This window comes from Micromys minutus (assembly GCF_963924665.1).
Source record: "Micromys minutus genome assembly, chromosome: 4".
Taxonomy (NCBI): Eukaryota; Metazoa; Chordata; class Mammalia; order Rodentia; family Muridae; genus Micromys; species Micromys minutus.
Genome location: NC_137973.1, coordinates 30,194,946 through 30,213,575, shown reverse-complemented (window position 1 = coordinate 30,213,575; position 18,630 = coordinate 30,194,946). Strand labels below are relative to the sequence as shown.

Genomic DNA, 18,630 nt, shown 5'->3' with positions numbered 1-18,630 from the left:
GCCACCTCTGCCTGCACCTCTGTCACAGAGAACTGAGGTCAAGTACCCTGTGGAGAGACTAAAGCCTTTAGCAGATTTATGGGGAACACAACAGACAGAGCTCCCCCTCGTCTTGGTAACCTGAACCTCCCTGCCTGCTGATCCCCAGAGTATAAATAATCTCTTGATGAATTGGCAGTAACCCTTGGAGGGTAGCGCCAAGATTCCCACCCCAATCCAGGCAAGGAGACAGGCGGCGTGAACAAAAGGGGTTTTATTTACAGGAAAGGAGAGAGAGATGAGGATCTCAGTGTCCCTTGCTCTCATCTCTTGGTGGTAAAAGGAAGGGTGATGTTATCTCTTCTTTTGCTGACGACCTGGGAAGGAAGAACAGTAAACAGCTCCATCTGTTGTTTTTCAAGGGTTTTCTTTCCTTCCCTTGGGTGGACCCATAAGGTGCTGCCTCAAGCCACCTGATGGGCCTGTTCCATGTTGACAAAACAAAGTCAAGAATAATACACCCCTGGAAATAAAAGGATTCTGGAGGTACAATCGTGCCAAGCCCCCCCAACCCCCAATAGATGTATATGGGGTGTGGGGGAGAGAAGGACTTTTCTATTTCCCAAGCCATCTGACACCAGGTGTGCCTTCAGGATCAGCACTTCCTCTCCCTGCACAGGGTCCAGTTACTCACGCAGCTCATTGTTCCGGGTCATGGCGTGGGCTGCCCGAGCTCGTGGTCCTTGTTGTGTAAAGTGGTACCCGAAGCGGACGATAGACGGACACTGCTCTAGCACAGTGGCCATCTCCATCTCTACTGCATCACCAGGCCACTGGCGCTGGAGGATGGAGGGGTGAAGGCCGTCAGATATGTATGGTAGTTGGTTCACCATTCCAGGCCTCTGTGGAGAAACTCAGTGGGGGCTAGCTGAATGAAGGCCAGAGGACTGGAATGCTGACCTGGTTATCTACCCGGAGCTCAGTGAGAGTAGCATTTTCTCGAACGGCCTTTAGCACAGCCATGAGCCCCGTGCTGCTGATGAAGTTGGATTCAATGTTCAGGCTCTGGAGACTTCGGTTCTCTCGCAACATGTCAGCCACCGCCTGGGTGGTAGGGACTTGGATTAGGGTTAGGGGAAGGGGGCCAGTTCCACAGGTAACTGGAGAAACAGAACGGGAGCAGGAGGAAATAGCTCTTTGAAATTACTTGAGGAACTGAGGCAGAAGGAGTAAGTTACGGGTGGGACACTGCACATTCAAGAAGCTTATTTGAGGGGAAAATAATCTGAGGCCTTCAGAGGAGTAAGGGTAGGGATTTTGAGGTCTGCCATAAGCAAACATGGGGATAGCACCCCCAAGAGTGACTGTTAAGACAGCACTTGCCAGGGGTGCATGCCAGGGTATGGGAATAAGACTAGGGGGGCCCTTACATTGGCAATGGGATCACCACTCTTTGTGGCCACCAGACTGAAGCTCCGGACATAGGTATTAGTCTTCATTGCTTCACACAAGTCACTTAGCACAGGTATTGGGATGTCCTGAGGGGGCAAAAGGGATGGTGGACTAAGGACTCATTCATCAGTAAGTATTCTTGTTACTATTTGGGGATGGGAGTCAAATACCTGGATATTATTGAGGTTCACCTCCTCCAGCTCTTTGTCATTGCTCCGTACCCTCTTTAGCATCTCCTCAATGTTGGTGGGATTTGGGGGTTCATCAGGTACTGGCTTATACTTGTCAGGCTGTACTACACCTGATGGGCAGAGCAGAGAGGGTACCCCAACATATCCCCACCATACCTCCCACTGGCCCTCTAAACCTTCATGCACCTTACGTCACATTTGCCACCTCTTAGCGGCTGGCCTGCCTATCAAGAGCGCTCTGGGCCGAGGGCAGCCATGCTTCCTAGTGCACTCACTGCTAATGCCTTCGGTGTTGCAGATCTCTCCGCTGCAGATAGCATCGTAGTACTGCTTGTTGCTCATTAGTGTGTACATGCCCAGGATCGCTGGTGAGGGTAAGCAGAGGAACACAGGAGATAAGGTGCCTGCCCAGCCCTGTCTCCTGCCTCCCTCTGCTGCAACAGCTTCAGAGCCTGGCCTTCCATTCTTGCAGTTTCTCACCCTCCCTCAGCTCCAAGGACTCTTCTGTAAACCTGCTGTGGCAGTGATTTCTGAACCATAGGAAGGCTCAGAAGGCCCTTTAGGAGCCCCAAGAGGGTGAGCCATCTACAGAAAAGGTCCTTGGCCAGTTTCAGGTAGAACAGCTCTACTTTCATCTGCCCTCGCAATCCCTGTAAAGCAGCTCTTGGATGAGCCAATGTACAAGCGGATAAGAAAAATTAAAAACCCTTGCCTGGGCCAGGAAGTGATAGTGAATGCACTCAGGAGACAGAGGCAGGCAGATCTCTGCAAGCTTGAGGCTAGCCTGATCTACAGAGTGAGTTCTAGTACAGCCAGGGCTACATAGAGAAACCCTGTCTCAGAAGAGAGAGAGAGAAAGAGAGAGAGAGAAGCCGCGGCCAGAAGCTTCCTTAGACATCATGCCCTGAGTCAGGCCTTTCCTAGTCCTATGTCAAGATAGGGATGCCACAAGCCCCAACCTCCCTCCTTCAGCGTCCCGCAGCTGCCCACCTGCAATGTCACACATTTCAGCATCTGTAGCGTGGGACAGTGCTTCCTCCAGCTCAGGCTCCAGTGTAATCTGTTCCTCTTTTGGGATTTCTCTCTTTGGCTCAATAAAGGGTTTTCCTGATAGAGAGGTGAAAGACAGATAGAAGTAAGGTAGCTCCACCTTCTTTACCTTTTCCAGATGGGGTCATACTAGATCACTGGTGTACATCAGAAAACCTAAATTTTGTATACGTTCAGGGACTCTTTGGTCCTTCCTTCCTTTCTTTCTTTTTTTTAAAGATTTACTTATTTATTATATATAAGTACACTATAGCTATCTTCAGACACACCAGAAGAGGGCATCAGATCCCATTACAGATGGCTGTGAGCCACCATGTGGTTGCTGGGAACTGAACTCGGGACCTCTGGGAGAGCAGACAGTGGTCTTAACCACTGGGCCATCTCTCCAGCCCTCTTTGGTCCTCTCATCCCTCCTAAGAATGGAAGAACACAGTCTGGTGTGTCAAATGCCTGTAATCTCAGCATTTGGCAAGCTAAGATGGTAGGACTGCTAGTTCAGGGCCAACTTGGGTTATACAAGGGGATCCTATCTCAAAAATCAAAAGCTTGAAGAGAACAGATTAGCACGCAGCTGTTCAAGACCTGAGTCTCTCACAGTTAGCTGCTGGAAGCATGGAGGCTGGCTAGCAGGTAGGCACAAGACACAGTCATTTGGTTCCTGGGGGGCATAGATGTTAGGATGCCCATACCCTTCTTCTCGCCAGTGAAGGGCACCAAGTCATCACGCTCTTTGACTTCTAGCGCCTGTTGCTCCAGGTACTGCAATAGGGCGTCTCTGTCTAGTGGCCCTGTTGGACTCTTCTTTGTCTGGTCACGTTGTCGCAGTCCAGCTGGCAGGAGCATGTTCTTAGGGGTGAGTTTTGGGGAACAAGTCAGGCACCTTCTGGACATATATTTCCTGGTTCTTTTGGGATTTCAGGCCCTGTTCCCAGCCACCTAGCATCGCTTCTTCCCACATATGATGCCCTGGACCCTGTGCTCCTACCTCAGGATCCATTTCTTGTAGCTCACAGTCCAGCTGTTCTAGCTCCTCAGGGCTCAAGGTCCTTAGGATCTCATCTTCATCTATGTCTCTGTACTTCTCCAGTTCCTTCTGATAGGATGACATGGTGGGCCCTACCCCCTCCCCACGGTGTGACACTCACAGCCTGGGGGGACATGGGAAAAGTTGTTGGACGTGGACACTGAGGGTACAAACAGTCCAGCCATAGTTATAACACTGAATGAGATACCTTGGAGGCTAGAGTCTACCGGGGGTGGGAAAATCACATTGTTCACCGTTAGGATCAGTTTCCCGCCCAGTTCCTGCACTTTCCAGCCATTCTAAACGGGGATTCTAGCCTCCAGGCTGGTTCTGATGGAGAAATCCTGGCAGCACCCTTCCCTACAACCTTACCCAGCAATGTCTCTTGCCCTGACACAGCTGCTGGAGGCCCTGCCAGCGAAGCTGGCTCCATGCCCAGTTCCTATTGAAAGGTGGGAGGGGGTGGCAGAGAGCTTCAGGAAAATTCCTCCTCTCTTCCCCATTACCCAGGCCTGTTGGAAACTGGTAAGGAAGCCTGGCTGGGTTAGAGTGGTCACCTCTTATGTCACCCTCATTTCCTCCTCCATCGTAAAGGACCAAGATCTCACTTTCTGTGTTTGCTAAGAGTATAAATTGTAAGGGAAAGTAAGGCTTAGAAGCTGGGGCACTTCCAGATCGGGGGAAGGGCAGTGTGGCCTCAGAAGGCATCGGTTCCCATAACCTGTCACTAGAAAGGTGACACTGGAACACTGGGCAAAAGGAAAAAAAAGTTTCCTAAATGGGGAGGTGGGATGACTAAACTCACACAACCTTTCAATGTGAAAAACGCACTCATGCTCTAAATACACATCATGCCTAACAGGAAAGGTGATCCTGAGTGTGAGACACTGACAACATCAGCTACAAAGACAGACACACACACAGGGACAGAGACACACCAGCTCACGTCCCCTATGCCCACTCTCCCATCTCCCACCAGGCCCCTGCCCCTAAGACCCCTCGTTCCCACCTACCAGTCCCAATAGTCACCTCTCACCTCCCCTTGTCAGTTGGTCCGTCTGTTCTGCTGGGACTCTGTCCGGTCAGCAGGAGGAGTCTGGTGCCGGGGGAGAGAGTGGGGGAACAGTGAGCTCAGCATTTTATTATTTTAGCTCTGGCCAGGTGGGGAGTGGTGGGAGATCACATATACACAGACCCCATACCTTGCCCAGCCCCGAGAGCCTCTAGTGGCCAGTATCAGCCATGACAACTCTTTTCCTGCAAGCAGAGTCCTCCAGTGGAGAATCAGATGACTCCTACTGTAGATGACTCCTGTTCTGGTCAAAGCACCGAATGGAAAGTGATGTATCAATGTTCCAGCCATTGTGCCTCACACCTCTATTCCCTTGACAGGGGACGCTGAGACAGGGCTGCTACAAGATAGAGAGCAGCCTGAACTACATGGTGAGCTCAAATCCTTGAATTTTTTTTAAACTTTTTTTTAAAGGGGGAGGGAGCACATGCCTTTCATCACAGCACCTGGGAGGCAGAGACAGGCAGATCTTTGAGTTCAAGACCAACCTGTTCTACAGAGCAAGTTACAGGACAGCCAGAGCTACAGAGAGACCCTTTCCTGAAAAAACAAGGGGAAAAAAGGGGGTGGTGGTATGGAGAGCCGGAGATGGCTCAGGTGGGTAAGACTGCTTTCCAACTGTGAGGGTCCTGCGCCTACATAGCAAGGTGGCAGAGACAGGAACACTGGGGCTTCTCAGCTTCTGAGAGCCTAGAAAAATGAGCCCAAGTTCAGAAGGAGACCCTGTCTCAAAGGGATAGGTGGAAATACAGACGACACTGCCTGGCCTCTGCATGGGCACACCACCCATCACACTTGCATGTGTGTGTGCGCACAAACACACAGCCCTTCCAGAGGAACTTGGTTCAATTCCCAGCACCAACATGGTAGCTACAATGGTAACTTCATTCCAGGGGATTCAATGCTATCTTCCGTTCTCTATGTACAACCTTTATGCTTATGGTATTCACATACATGCAAGCAAAAAACCCATACACATAAAAGAAAAATGGACAGCTCTTAACAAGGGCTATCAAATGATAAAAGGCCTAGGGACACAGTGTGGCAGCCAAGACCAGCAATTCTAGCACTTGGGAGCAAAGGCAGGGAGGTCTTATCCGAGGCCAGTCTGGGCTGTGTAGAGACCCCGTCTCAAATGGGGGAAAAAAAAGGAGGGAAAGAAAACAAATACGATAGAGGGTTTTTTTTTTTTTTAGCAGTGGACCACTTGTCCAGTATAAACAAGGCCATGTGTTCAATTCTAGCACAAACAAAACCAAAACGACCCAAATATACAAACACTTTCACACATTCATATATTTTGCCCCAACCCTGCACATCAGACAAGAAAATTTTACCATTTTATTATGAATAGCACAAGCAAACGGAATGATCTAGGGAGGAAATGAGGAAAAACAATGGCAAAGGTCAACAAGGACAGAGAGATGAGAAGGGAGGGGGCAGAACAGAGAGCCAGGTCAGGAGAGGGACTGTCTAAGTGTCTAAGAGGGGTCAGGTGTCTCTATTTGATGACAATCTTCTGACGCAAGGCTCGAGGCCCAGAGCCAGGGAGTGGCTCGGGAGGTGGAGGCCCGGGGCCCAGCGCCGAGGCAGTGGGTGGTAGTCCGTGGGCAGTGATGTATTTCTTGTATGCCTCACGGATGATCTTGAAGGCTCTAGCAGTGGCATAGGGTATGTCTGTAACAGGGTCCCGGTACAGAGCTGGACGGTGGGTCACCGGGCAGACCTCCCGAACAGGGACCTTTGGAGGTCGCCCCTGGGGGAACCATTCTTCAAACGTTGCATCATCACTGAATGTGATGAAGGTTCGTGAGCAGTGAGCAGGAGGGACGGCAGGCCCAGTCCCAGCATGTGACGTCGGTGCGGAGGCCGTAGGAGCAGGATCAAGTCTGAGGGCAAAAGAGAAAAATCTCAAACGCTGAGAAGGCTGCGGATAGACAGAGGGAAAAGGTAGGCTGGGTGTGGTGGCTCACGCCTGTAGCCTCAGTATTTAAGAGGTCAACGAAAGATTTCTGAGTTACAAGCATCTGGATTCAGAGTGAGTACCTGTTTCAACAACAAAAAAGCTGGTCATGGGGCTGGAATGATGGCTCAGAAGTTAAGAGCTGGGCTACTCTCCCAGAGGATACAGGTTTGAGTCCTAGCACCCAAACAGTGGCTCACAACCATTTGTAACCCTGGTTCCAAGGAATATGTCACCCTCTTCTGCCTTCAATGGGTACCAGGCCAGACATACATGCAGGCAAAACACTGTTATACATCATAAATAAATAGATAATAAATAAAATAAAAAGTTGCCTATGATGATTCACAGCTATGATGATGGGCAGGTAAATCATGAATTTGGGACTAGCCTGGGCTACATAATGAGTTCCAGGCCAGCCAGAGCTACAGAGTGACACCAGCTCAAGAAAATAAAACAACAGGAAGTGTCAAAAGCCATTTGTCTGCTTCTTAGGTAGAGTAAAAGTCTGCCTGCCAGGCAGAGTCAAGGCAGGTCAGGGTCTGCTGCTAGATTTCCAGGCCTGCTGACGCAAAGAACGTTAGGAGGAGATATGCTTAAGGCTCAAGACAAGAGACTAAACATTCTATTGACCTTGGAGGAAGGAACAGAGAGGCCTCCAGATGGGAACAGATATATAGAGATGGCAACAATTGTTTCTGCTAGCTTGTTGGTTTTATATCCCGAGACTCTGGGGCATAAGAGGGCTATATTCACTAAACTTGGGACTACTGTGTTCGCTGACAGTCCTCCCAAATCTCTCTTGTCCTGTGTTCTCTGTCTGTCCTTTAATCATCCTCATGCCCCACTCAGGGACTATTCTATTCGGGCTAGCAGGCTCCAGCACAAGCAAGAATGAGCTGAGGTCTGAGTGTGTGCAGTGAGGAAAGTCTGTAAGAGAAGCCGGGGACACGGGGTTCACTCACCCTTCCACATCCACATTCTCCTCCTTGGGACCAGGCTCCCCAACAAGTGGCACGGTCACTGAATGGTATGTGATGACTGGCCCAGGGCACTTCCGCTTCTTGTGAACCTGCTTCTTTTTGTCAGCCTCAAGCCTCTCATAGGTCTCTTCAGGATCAAAGGGAGAAATGACAGAATGGTCAGTTTTGTTTTTCCCTACACTGTGGCCCGAGAGCCATTTAAATTACTTACGTATTTATGAGAGTGTATGCACGTGAACATGTGGAGAGGTCAGATGACCACCGTGTGCTGGAGTCAGTTCTCTGCTTATATCATGTGGATTCCAGAAATTAAACTCAGGACAACAGGGTTGTTACCAAGTGCCTGTACCTGCCGAACTATCACATTTCTCTGGGCTGTCCTGTGATTTTTTTTGTTTTCTTTTTTTTTTTTCTTCAGTTTTTTGAGATAGGGTTTCTCTGTATGTCTTTGGCTGTCCTGGAACTCAGAGATCTGCTCGCCTTTGCCTCCCAATAAATAAATAAGTATCTGCTGAGATAAAAGGTGTGTGTGCAACCACTGCCTGGCTGAGTCTACATTTTTAAAAAAGATTATTTATTTATTCTGTATACAGAGATCTGCCTGCATGTGTGCCTGCAGGCCAGAAGAGGGTTCCTGATCTCATTATAGATGGTTATGAGCCACTACATGGTTGTTGGGAACTGAACTCAGGACCTCTGAGCCATCTCTCTTGCCCAAGTCTACATTCTAAAAGGGCAACAAAATGCTAAACTAAGTGAGCCTTGTTTTCAGGCATTTCTCTGTGACCCCTCAGTTCTCACGGCTGGCTACACTGTGTTCCTTTAGAGCCTGTGGCACACCATAGGTTCACTACTGTATAGCTGTTGAATCAAGGGCAGTAGTAACTCACATTAGCTACCATGCAACACTCCTTGTTACAGGACTCAATACATGTCTGTTAGTGAATAAACAGGTCACAAACAGTGTCTCTGGTCCTTTCCCTCTAAATGAACCAGAGATCTGTGCTGTTCCTCCATGTGGGCACTGTGGACACAGACCTCTCAAGCCTGGCCAGAGCCCTCCTGGAAATCTCTCCCTGACTCACACATTTCCCACTAGGGTCAAGGCTCCCATAATCCAGGCTGGCCTTCAGTGCCCGATTCTGCTTTCTCTGCCTCCTACACACTAAGCTCATAGATCTTTATACCACTATATCTGGCCTGCATTTGACTGGTGATACTGTTTTCTTTTAAAAAAAGGAAAAACCAACCAACCAAACAACAGTTATTTTACACCAACTGGACTTCAGTCAAGCTGACACCCCCACCCCCACCAAGACTGCAGATAAGGATTTCTCTGTGTAGTTCTGGCTGTCCTGAACCTATATATCTGCCTATGTCTGCCTCCTGAGCACTGGGATTAGAAGTATGAACCACCATGCCTGCCTACTTCAGACACTCTTAAGTGCCTGCTCCCCTGTCCTATTACACACTCATTTCTTCTTTTGGTGTGTTTGTTTTCTTTTTCCTGTTTCAAGGCAGGCTCCTTATACAGTCTTAGCTACACAGGAACTGGTTAAGTAGATCAGGCTGGCTTTGAACTCTCCAGTGTTTGCTTCAAATCTCTATTTTTCCAGTTCTTTGGTCCTCTAGGTTTCAGCTTTTCTCACCCACCTAAGTGTCTACACCTACTTTTCCAAACCATACTGACCGAGTGAACGTAAGTTGAGCTCTTCAGTGATCTTGGCCTCCCTGAGCAGCTCTTCTTGGGTTAGTGGTCGCTCACAATGCGGACCTTTCCGCCTCCGGGACTGTCCTTGCCTCTCTTGAACCCGAAGGAACGTTTGCCGTGTGTGCTCAGCTGTAGACTGGCGCATGGACTTGCGGCCTGCACAAAGTGAGACGGGAAGAAAGCTCTGAACTCACTTCTACTTTGTTTTCTTCCCTTTTTTAAATGTATGTTCTGACTGTGTAGCCCTGGCTGTCCTGGAATTCATGCACTCTGTAGGTCAGTCTGACCTTGAACTCAGAGCTCCTTGGGCCTCTGCCTCTGGAGTGTTGGATTAAAGGCATGTGCCACTACCACCAGGCTAGTTTCAGCATCTTTTTTTTTTTTTTAATTTTTTAAAAACAATTTAAGATTACCAAAAAATAAATTTAGCAAGAATAATACAAATAATGTCTACAGCCTTTAATCACATCATCTACTGTAGACACCACACCCCATTCATTCATCCTGTATATTACTATTATTTTTAATGACTTAAGTTGTAAAAAAAAAAAAGTTAAGTTATATATAGCTTTCTTTTAAAGAATTTAGTATTTTTATGTTTTGTGGTATTGGGGATTTAAATTCTCTACCAGTGAGCTACATGCCCAGACCTTTTCATATTATATTTTATTAATACCTTAAAACTTTAAAAATTTTAAAATTACATAGGGGTGGGGGGTAGGACATGTGGAGATCAAAGAACTTTCAGGAGTTGGTTCTCTCCCTACACCATGTGGGTCTTGGGGACAGAAGTGAGGCTTGGCAACAAACACCTTTACTAGCTGAGATGTTGACCCTCATGTTTTTATTTGTAGACAGTCTCGTGAAGTTGATGGGGTTGGCTTTAACTTGCTGTGTAGCATAGGTCAGCCTTGAAGTTGTGACTTTCCTGCTGGTAGCCTTTTGAGTAATTGTGTTTATAAGCCCAAACCATCTGGCCCAGGATTTTCCATGGCTGAAGAGCTGACTCAGTGGTGTTAAGTGTTTTCTGAGCACTCATGATCACAGGAGCTCAGAGAGTGGCACACATGGCACACACGGAACAAGCCTGTGATTCTAACTCTTGTGGCCTCTGTGTGCATCTGTACATACAAATGCACATCTGCACATACAAGTGCACATACACCCAAGCAGACAGGCAGACACACACACATGTACACACAGAGAAACAGAAGGATTCTCTTTAGAAAACAAGTTATCAACCTCAGTAAATCTAATGCAGACAGAACAGTTAATCGTCACATTTAAATTCTGTCAGCAGATGTAAACTCACTGTCAGAACCATCATCCTGTAGCTCCAGTGGCAGCAGTGTCTTCTCCTCTCTGGCCTTTTGGGAACTGCTTGCTGGGGTGCTGACCTTGCGCGGCCTCAAGCTCTTTAGAGGCTCCTAGGTACAAGTTAGAAACAGACACCAGAAAACAAGAGATAAGGGTAAAGGTGAGGATTTTATCAGAGAAAAACAGCACCTAGCAAGAGGAGAACAAAACTAAAAGTGTCAGAGCTGGGGCTTTAACCCCAACACTTGGGGGGCAGAGGCAGATTGGACTCCTTTGAGGCCAGCCTGATCTACATAGCAAGACATTGTTTCGAACAAACAAACAAACAAACAAACCCAACCTCACCCCATCCTATAAGAAAAAAGAAAAAAAAAAGGCCCAAGGAACCCAAGTCCTTTGTACCTTATAGGCTTTGGTGACAACTCTGCGCTTCCTTCTTGGCTCTTCTGCTTCTCCATCACTGGATGGTTCATCTCCTTCATCAATGTCAAAGTCAGAGTCTACCTCATCCTCTGTATCAGACTGGTCTCCTTGATACTCATCATCTCCAGATTCCTGAGGATACAGGGAGATGAGAACTGTTCCTTGAGAAGTGGATTAATTCACTCCCCTAAGAAGGACCATCCAACTCTTTCCTTTTGGCTCTTCACTTGCCAAGACAAAGCCTGTCCAGTTCACGGTTCTTAGCTTAGTACCACTGTCTTCTGGTGTTACTGGAGACTGACCCATGCTATTTATAATACTCCATGCCAATTACTGGGGATCTAAAGGATGTGGTTTGCCCTCATTTACTGATCGAAAGGACACTGTGATGAAAAGAAGCTGTAGCTAAACCATAAGTAATGGTGATTCATGACTATAATCCAGCACTCAGGAGGCCTAGGCATGAAGACTGCAGTGAATTTGAGGGGAGCCCAGGTTACACAATGAGGTCTAGGACAGCATAAGCTACACTGAGACTCTACTTGGAAAGAAAACAAAAAGACAAACAAAAAAACCCAACCAAAGAAGTAAGTTATAATAAAATTCCTTGGCTAACTAGAGGTTATAAGAGATACTATTCCCAAAAACCTAAATAAGGGCTAAGGATATAGCTCAGCTGGCACTTATCTAGTACGAATGAGGCCCTGGGTTCAATCTTCAACACTGAATTAAGAGGGTGTAGTGTAAAACTGCAATCCTAGTGCTACAGAGGTGGAAGTAGGAGGGTCACAGGTTCAAAAGCCCTGGGGCTGGAGATGGCTCAGGGGTTAAAAGAAGTAGCTGTTCGTGTAGGGGGTTCAGGTTTGGACTCACACAGACATACACCAATGCATATAAAATAAAAACAAACAATACTAAAAACAACAATTAAAAAAGAAATACAAAGTTATCTTTGGATATGTTGCTAGTTTGAGGCCAGTATGAAGAACATAAACCCTGTAACAGAAACTGAGGCTAGAGAGATGGCACTTGCTGCAATTTTGGAAGCCCTGGGCTCAGTTCTAGGCACCCACATGGCTGCTGACCACTACCTATAACTCCAGTTTCAGGGGATCATACCTTATTGCAATACCCATGAGCAACGCATAAATTTGGTACACTATCATAAGTGAAACATCCATACACATAAAGTACAACTAAAACGTTTTTTAAAAACCCACATAAATAAAATCAAGGACAGACTAATGAGGGGGGCACATTTCAGGAAGGATCATGAGTACTTTTGGCTGGAGCTATAGCTCACCAGTAGAGTAGATCTTGGGTTTAATTGCTACCAGTGTTTTTTTTTTTTTTTTTTTTTTTTTTTTTTAAAAAAAAAAAAGAAAAGAAAAGGAAAAAAAAAGGTTCCAAGCTGGAAATGGTGGTAGGCACCTTTAATCCCAGCATTTGGAAGGCAGAGGCAGATGGATCTCTGTAAAGCTAGCCTGGTCTACATAGTAAGTTCTAGGACAGTCAGGGCCATATATGCACAAAGACCTGTCTCAAAAACAACAGAAAAAGAAATGAAAATCAGAATAGTCTGTCTATCTAACAGGTCTAAGCTTTAGACACTACTCCTTTATAAAATGGCAGAGGAAGGGAAACTCTTCTTTTTTTCAGAAATTTTACTTTACTTAGATGTGCAAGCATGCATGTGCATGCTTATATGTGTGTGCGGGCACAAGCATGTGTGCACACGTGCTAAGTAAGTGAAGAACCCTTGGAAGAGAGCATCAGATCCCTTAATACTGGAATCAAAAGTTGTGAGCCAACTGACGTGGGCCTGGGAACTGAACTCAAGTCCTCGGAAAAAGCAGTACTTGCTCTTAACCACTGAGCCATCTCTCTAGTCCCTTGTTTTGTCTCAATAAAATCAGCTTCATTTAACACAAGCTATCTTCAAACTATGTCTCTTGATCCTCTTGCATCTACTTCCCAAAGGCTGGGATTACAGGCCTGTTACCAAACCCAGGAGGGAAACTATATAGTGCTGCTGTAACACAGGTAGTGGGCCAGATGTGAGCTAACCACAGTTTGCTGAACCTGCTGCATCAGTCTGAAGGACAAAAAGATTTAACTTGATTTAACACACACGTACTGTCAAACTGGCCAAGGAAGAGGGAATTACAGGTAGGTGAAAAGGCAGACAGGCATACACAGCACATTTATGAAGTAAGGATTTAGACCTTAGCACAGAGCTTTTTCCTGCCAAGAAGCCATATTAGGGCCAGTGAAATGGCTCAGCAGCTAAGGAACTTGCCACCTGATCCCAGAACCCACTTGGTAGAGAGAACAATTCCTTCAATTGTCCCTTGGTTTTCACATACAGGTGTGGCACACGAATCCTCCCCCATAAAATAATGGCAAACATTTAAAGTTAGCTGACTGCCCTAGCTCCAGTACAGCCTACTTCCAACAGTGGATGCTCTGGGCCTGTAAGATTCAAAAGGACCTTGCACCTTTTCCAATGGAGAAACGCATTTATTGTATGTGGATTGAGTGTTTTGATTGCATGTTTGTATGTGCACATGTGGGTGTGTGCTCAATGAGGTCAGAAGACGGAGTCAGATCCTTTAGAACTAAGAGTTATGGATGGTTGTGAACTGTCATGTGGGTGCTGGGAACCAAATCCAGGTCCTTGGCAAAAGCAGCAAGTTCTCTTAACAGCTGAGGCTTCTCTCTGCTCTAGGCCCTCTATGGAGAGATTTAAATGTCAAAGCCATAAACTTAGGACTTAATCTGATTTATCTCACTGTTGATCGTCACTGTTGAGGTCCTGGTGCTGAGAGAATCTGTCCGTCATGTGCACTGAGACAGAAGAATATGTGACTACTACCATACTAATGGGATCCACTGAGCATCTGGTGTATATCCATGGAATACAGCAGAAAGCTATGGGAATTGGTAGTCAGAAAGGCCTCAAGTGCAACCCGAGGCAGCTGCCCTGGGAGGGGGAAGTCAACCGGTCTGGCAACACCACAAGCATACGCTCTCTTCAGTCAGGGACACGTGAATTGTGTGCACATGCTACCAAAGCAAGCAAATAACAAATGGCCGAAACTCGAAGTTAGCCACAAATGACCACCATTCATCCTGCCTGAGGTTTGTGAAAGAGACTCAGGACACGTTAGCTCTCTCAGCTCTGCTCTGGTACTAAAGCACATCACCAGGTGGCAGAACAGATTCCACTACGTTACTGCTCAGTCTTCCGAGTTTCACTGCACTGTGGATTGACTGTCACAACACTGGGCTCTTCTCCAGTCCTTTAATACACAAGAGAATGTTCTATCAAACCCCTGATTACTTTAGTTGTACCCCATATAAGTAATAAGAAATTCTCCCTAGAATTTAATGCTACATAAATCTTACAAAAGAACAAATTTAGTTTGGCTGCTAGGAAACTCAACAGCCATCAAATATATATAATTTTATTTATTCCTTGAAAATTTCATACATTAATACAATATATTTTGTTCTGCTAGTTTTCTATTTTTACTGTTCCTAATTTTCCCCATTGTAAGCCTTCTTATATATCCTGTCTGGAAGCATGAAGTGCACGTATTAAATAACAACTCATAAAATGACAGAAATAGGAAATGAACCTTGGAGGAAGGATGAGAGAGATCTATTTTAAACTAGTTTATTAAAGCTGTGTACATGGTAACTCCTAGTTAGTCATCAAGTCCTGTCTACTCTTTTTTTCAAAAACATCCCTTCAACCCTACTTAACACTAACCTATACCCACCTCCATTCTGTGGTGCTGGGAGCTGAGACCTCCAGCTAAGCTGAGTAAATTAACCCTGAACAGCAGAGTCATCCCCAGCCCAGCCCTTGTCCATATTTTTTTCTGCCCTTGTCTTCTTTAGGCTTTACTCATTAGGGTTTGTTTGTCTGTAAGGCTGAGTCAGGATGGAACTGGAAACACAGCCCATGTGGCCCGGAACCGGATGTGGTCATCCTCCAGGGCCACCTCCCCGAGATTACCAATACTAAAGATATCTTTTGAACCAAAAACTTAATGATGGAACTTTGATGCCTCATTTCAGACCTTTAAATGAGAAGTCAAACTGCTTAATACTGCTTCACTATGACCTACAAAATCTGACTGGGAGGTGGGAGGAATCCAAGAGTAGTTACAAGTACCTACAGTTAAAGGACTCAGGAGTCTGAGGCAGAAGGGCTACCTAGACTTTGAGACCATGTGTAGCAATCCTCTAAAACAAAACAAAACAAACAAACAAACAAAAACCAAAAAAGAAACAAAAAAAAAAAAAAAAACAAACTATGTAAGGGAGGCAGAAGAGACCATTCAGTGGTTAAGAACACTGGCTATTCTTCCAGAGGACCTAGGTTCAAATTTCAGGCACCCACATAGCAGCTCACTACTGTCTGTAGCTCCAGTCCCAGAGGCCATGACACCCTCACATAGACATACATGCAGCCAACGTCAATGCACATAAAAATAAATAAATCTAAAATATAAAAATAAATTAAAAATAAAAGCAAGAAAGCAAACAAACAAAATCTATACAAGGCCAGGAGTAGAGGGACTTGGGAGGCAAAGGCAGGCAGGCGTCTGAGTTCCAGGACAGCCAAGTCTACACAGAACACTGGTGGGGTGTGGGTGTGGGGCGCTAAGCTGGGCATGGTGGCAGAAGCACATTAATCTCTGTGAGGCCAGACTGAGCTATAAAGTGAGTGAGTTCCTAGACAGCCAGGGATATGTAGAGAAACCCTATCTCAAAGAACAAAACTAAATCCGTCTCAGGCCTATATCCTCCAGCTATAGCAATCTATAAAGCCAGACTTGTAGGTTTCATACCAGGACTTCAGTGCCTTTCCAACTGAGCCTTTCTCCTGACTCTTCATCCAACCAAGGCCTGTTCTTTATGAATGTCCTCAGTTTAAATGTATTTCCCCAAGAATGCCTGTCCTTAACAACTCTGGGACCTTCAGGATGGCTCAGTGGGTAAAGGAACTTGCTGTATAACCCCAACCACATGAGTTTGCTTCTTTGGGTTCATATGATGTATAGAGACTGAACTCCAAGTTGCCCTGTGATCTTCATATGCAGGCAAACAAACATAATACAATTTAAAAAACAAAAACCTCTCACCTGCTTTCTTGAATTTAAGTTTTTGTCATACAGTATCTAAATTGACTGTGATCCCAGACAGTTGCCCTGCAGGGTAGGGCTTGTATTTATTTATTGCTGGGGGACAGTAACCCAGGATCTTGTACTCATTGTCTAGGCAAGTGACCTATCACTGAGCTACAAACTATAGTCCCAGCCTCAGGGAAGTTTTTAATGTTTCCAAGGGATCCACCACAACCTATTAATTATATATGGTATGCTGATCTGGGTATGCAATATATATTCAATTAGTAATCAGCTTCTATTAATAAAATTTTAGGTTAAGTGTCAGCCCTGTACATAAAAAAAAAAAAAATCGAACTCTGTTACAGACCTTAAAACCAATCAAAAAATAGGAAGAAGTAAACCAAGTCTAACTGCAAACTGAAATTTTGTTTCTATGATGGAAATAAATGGGGATTCTCTTAGTACAGTCAATAAAGGGTCATCTAAGAAAACATTACGTTGTGATTTGAAAGCTGAAAAAGAATATGTTAATTAAGCGCTTCTGGATCGGTTCCTTTTTATAAATAACTCGGCAGCAGGACAAGAAAATTGCAAAGCTGACAAACACAAAGACAGACACAGACACACACGCAGAGTCCCCCTGGACTCTGACACAGCCAGAAACGTCTCTTTCAGAGCCTTTCTCAATCCCCGCCCCCTTCTTCTTTGTCCAGGGTTTTTCCCTACTAGACTCCACTTCCTCCCCTCCCTCTTCCTGGGCCCGGCTCTTGCCTCGGTGAAACCTCCGTAAGTCGTCTGGTAGAACTCATCTTCCTCCTCTGCTTCCAGGAGACCAGAGAGCCGGTTCCCAGCGGTTTTCCGTGGCGCCCGGCCGCCAGCCAAACTCATACCGCCTACAGAGACTGCCACTTGCCCCTTGCCCCTTGCCTAGCTCCGGGTTCTCGCCGATCGGCACTCGACACTATTACCTGCGGGCGACCGCCAATGACGGAAGTCCGGCGTCTGCAAGCAAAAGCAGCCGAGCGTCGAGCGGTCCTAATTTTTCCCCTTAAGTCTCCACTGTGGCTGGTGGTTGCTGTGACCGCTCTTAGGCAGCTCCTGGGGAACAGTAGGTTTCTCCTCCTTACCCACATTTGTTTGTTTTTCTACAGACAGGTTCTCTCTTTACAGTCCTGGCTGGCCTGGAGCTATCTATGTAAAGCAAGCTGCCCTAGAGATCCTCCTGCTTCTGCCTCCCAGTGCTGGAATTAAAGTAAGCCCGCCTCGTAGCAAGCTCCTTTCACCTCTCTACTCCCACTTGCTTTTTAAAATTCTGCTAGAAGCCTTTCTAAAAATCCTGGTTTGGGGGCTGGAGAGATAGCTCAGCAGTTAAAAGCATTGACTGCTCTTCTAGGGGTCCCGAGTTCAAGTCCCAGCAACCACATGGTGGCCCTCTTCTGGTGTGTCTGAAGACAGCTACCATGTGCTCATATATATAAAATAAACAAGTCTCTTTTAAAAATTGTATGACTTAAAAAACTACATGTTTGTGTTCGTGTGTATGAACATGTACCACTGATCTGATGTGGAGGTCAGACGACAGACGTGCAGGATCTGGTTCTCGGCTTTTACTATCTGGAATCTCGGGTCAAAGTCAGGTCATAAGGCTTGATGGTAAGCATCTCTGTCCACGGAGTTTCGATTTTTGAGACAGGGTCTCTATGCCAAGCTTGCCAGACTCATGAACTGGTTGATTTTGGTCTTCTCAGTGTTTGATGCTACTAGGTTGAGGGAAGATATTTTTCTTTGGTGTGTGTGTGTTTCCCCTTTATTACCGGGAATTGAACCCAAGGTCTCAGGAACTCTAGGAAAGCATTCTATTACTAAGTACATCCCATATGAGGCCAAAGATTGTATCTGTCTATACCAAGAATGCCTGGAATAAGCTGGAGTTAGGTAATTAGTGGAAGACTAATTGAATGAATAAGGTACTCATTCTTTTACTATTTTGTTTGTTTGTTTTGGTTTTGTCTTTTCTTCTTTTTCCCTCCAAATGCCAAGGATTAAATTAAGGGTCTTGTATAAGATAGGCAAATTCTCTAATATTGAGTTACACTCCTGACCCCCAAAGGTGCTTTGCTAAAGGACACTTACATGCACTGAAGACTGAAAGAGTGGCCCTACTTTGAGGACGCCAGATTGCCTTCCTTCTGGAAGTATGCCTTGGTGAACTCCCTTTACCATTTCCTCAGGAGCACCAAGCCAAAGCCTTCTGCTCTGTGCCTGCTCCCACACCTTGCCCAGTCACCCCAGTTCTGCTATGCTAGGAATGCTACTAGGGCAGA

The 18,630-nt window shown here is 46.1% G+C and overlaps 2 protein-coding genes across 2 annotated transcripts; both read right to left on the bottom strand.

The window, feature by feature from the left end:
* Nucleotides 1-238: 238 nt before the first annotated feature.
* On the bottom strand, nt 239-4,871 carry TMOD4 (tropomodulin 4). Its single transcript, XM_080915184.1, has 10 exons — nt 4,733-4,871; nt 3,658-3,820; nt 3,362-3,518; nt 2,613-2,729; nt 1,898-1,987; nt 1,602-1,732; nt 1,410-1,517; nt 940-1,083; nt 674-818; nt 239-356 (listed from the first exon to the last, which is right to left on the bottom strand). Exons 2-10 carry the CDS (start codon nt 3,778-3,780, stop codon nt 334-336), a joined length of 1,038 nt encoding a protein of 345 aa, XP_080771310.1. The 5' UTR covers nt 3,781-3,820; nt 4,733-4,871; the 3' UTR covers nt 239-333.
* Nucleotides 4,872-6,109: 1,238 nt separating this feature from the next.
* Nucleotides 6,110-17,245, bottom strand: VPS72 (vacuolar protein sorting 72 homolog). The gene is made up of 6 exons (XM_080915817.1): nt 17,078-17,245; nt 11,145-11,297; nt 10,738-10,852; nt 9,405-9,581; nt 7,697-7,841; nt 6,110-6,657 (listed from the first exon to the last, which is right to left on the bottom strand). The coding sequence occupies exons 1-6, from the start codon at nt 17,192-17,194 to the stop codon at nt 6,270-6,272; spliced, it is 1,095 nt and encodes a 364-aa protein (XP_080771943.1). The 5' UTR covers nt 17,195-17,245; the 3' UTR covers nt 6,110-6,269.
* Nucleotides 17,246-18,630: the final 1,385 nt, after the last annotated feature.

Coding starts and splice junctions, on each gene's coding strand:
- TMOD4 (XM_080915184.1), bottom strand. CDS start 3,780: ATGTCATCCTATCAGAAGGAACTGGAGAAGTACAGAGACATAGATGAA. Junction 2,730..3,361: donor CTTCACTGGCGAGAAGAAGG/GTATGGGCATCC, acceptor CCTCTCTATCAG/GAAAACCCTTTATTGAGCCA. Junction 819..939: donor AGCTCCGGGTAGATAACCAG/GTCAGCATTCCA, acceptor TCCATCCTCCAG/CGCCAGTGGCCTGGTGATGC.
- VPS72 (XM_080915817.1), bottom strand. CDS start 17,194: ATGAGTTTGGCTGGCGGCCGGGCGCCACGGAAAACCGCTGGGAACCGG. Junction 10,853..11,144: donor TTGTCACCAAAGCCTATAAG/GTACAAAGGACT, acceptor ACTTGTACCTAG/GAGCCTCTAAAGAGCTTGAG. Junction 7,842..9,404: donor GCTCAACTTACGTTCACTCG/GTCAGTATGGTT, acceptor TTGATCCTGAAG/AGACCTATGAGAGGCTTGAG.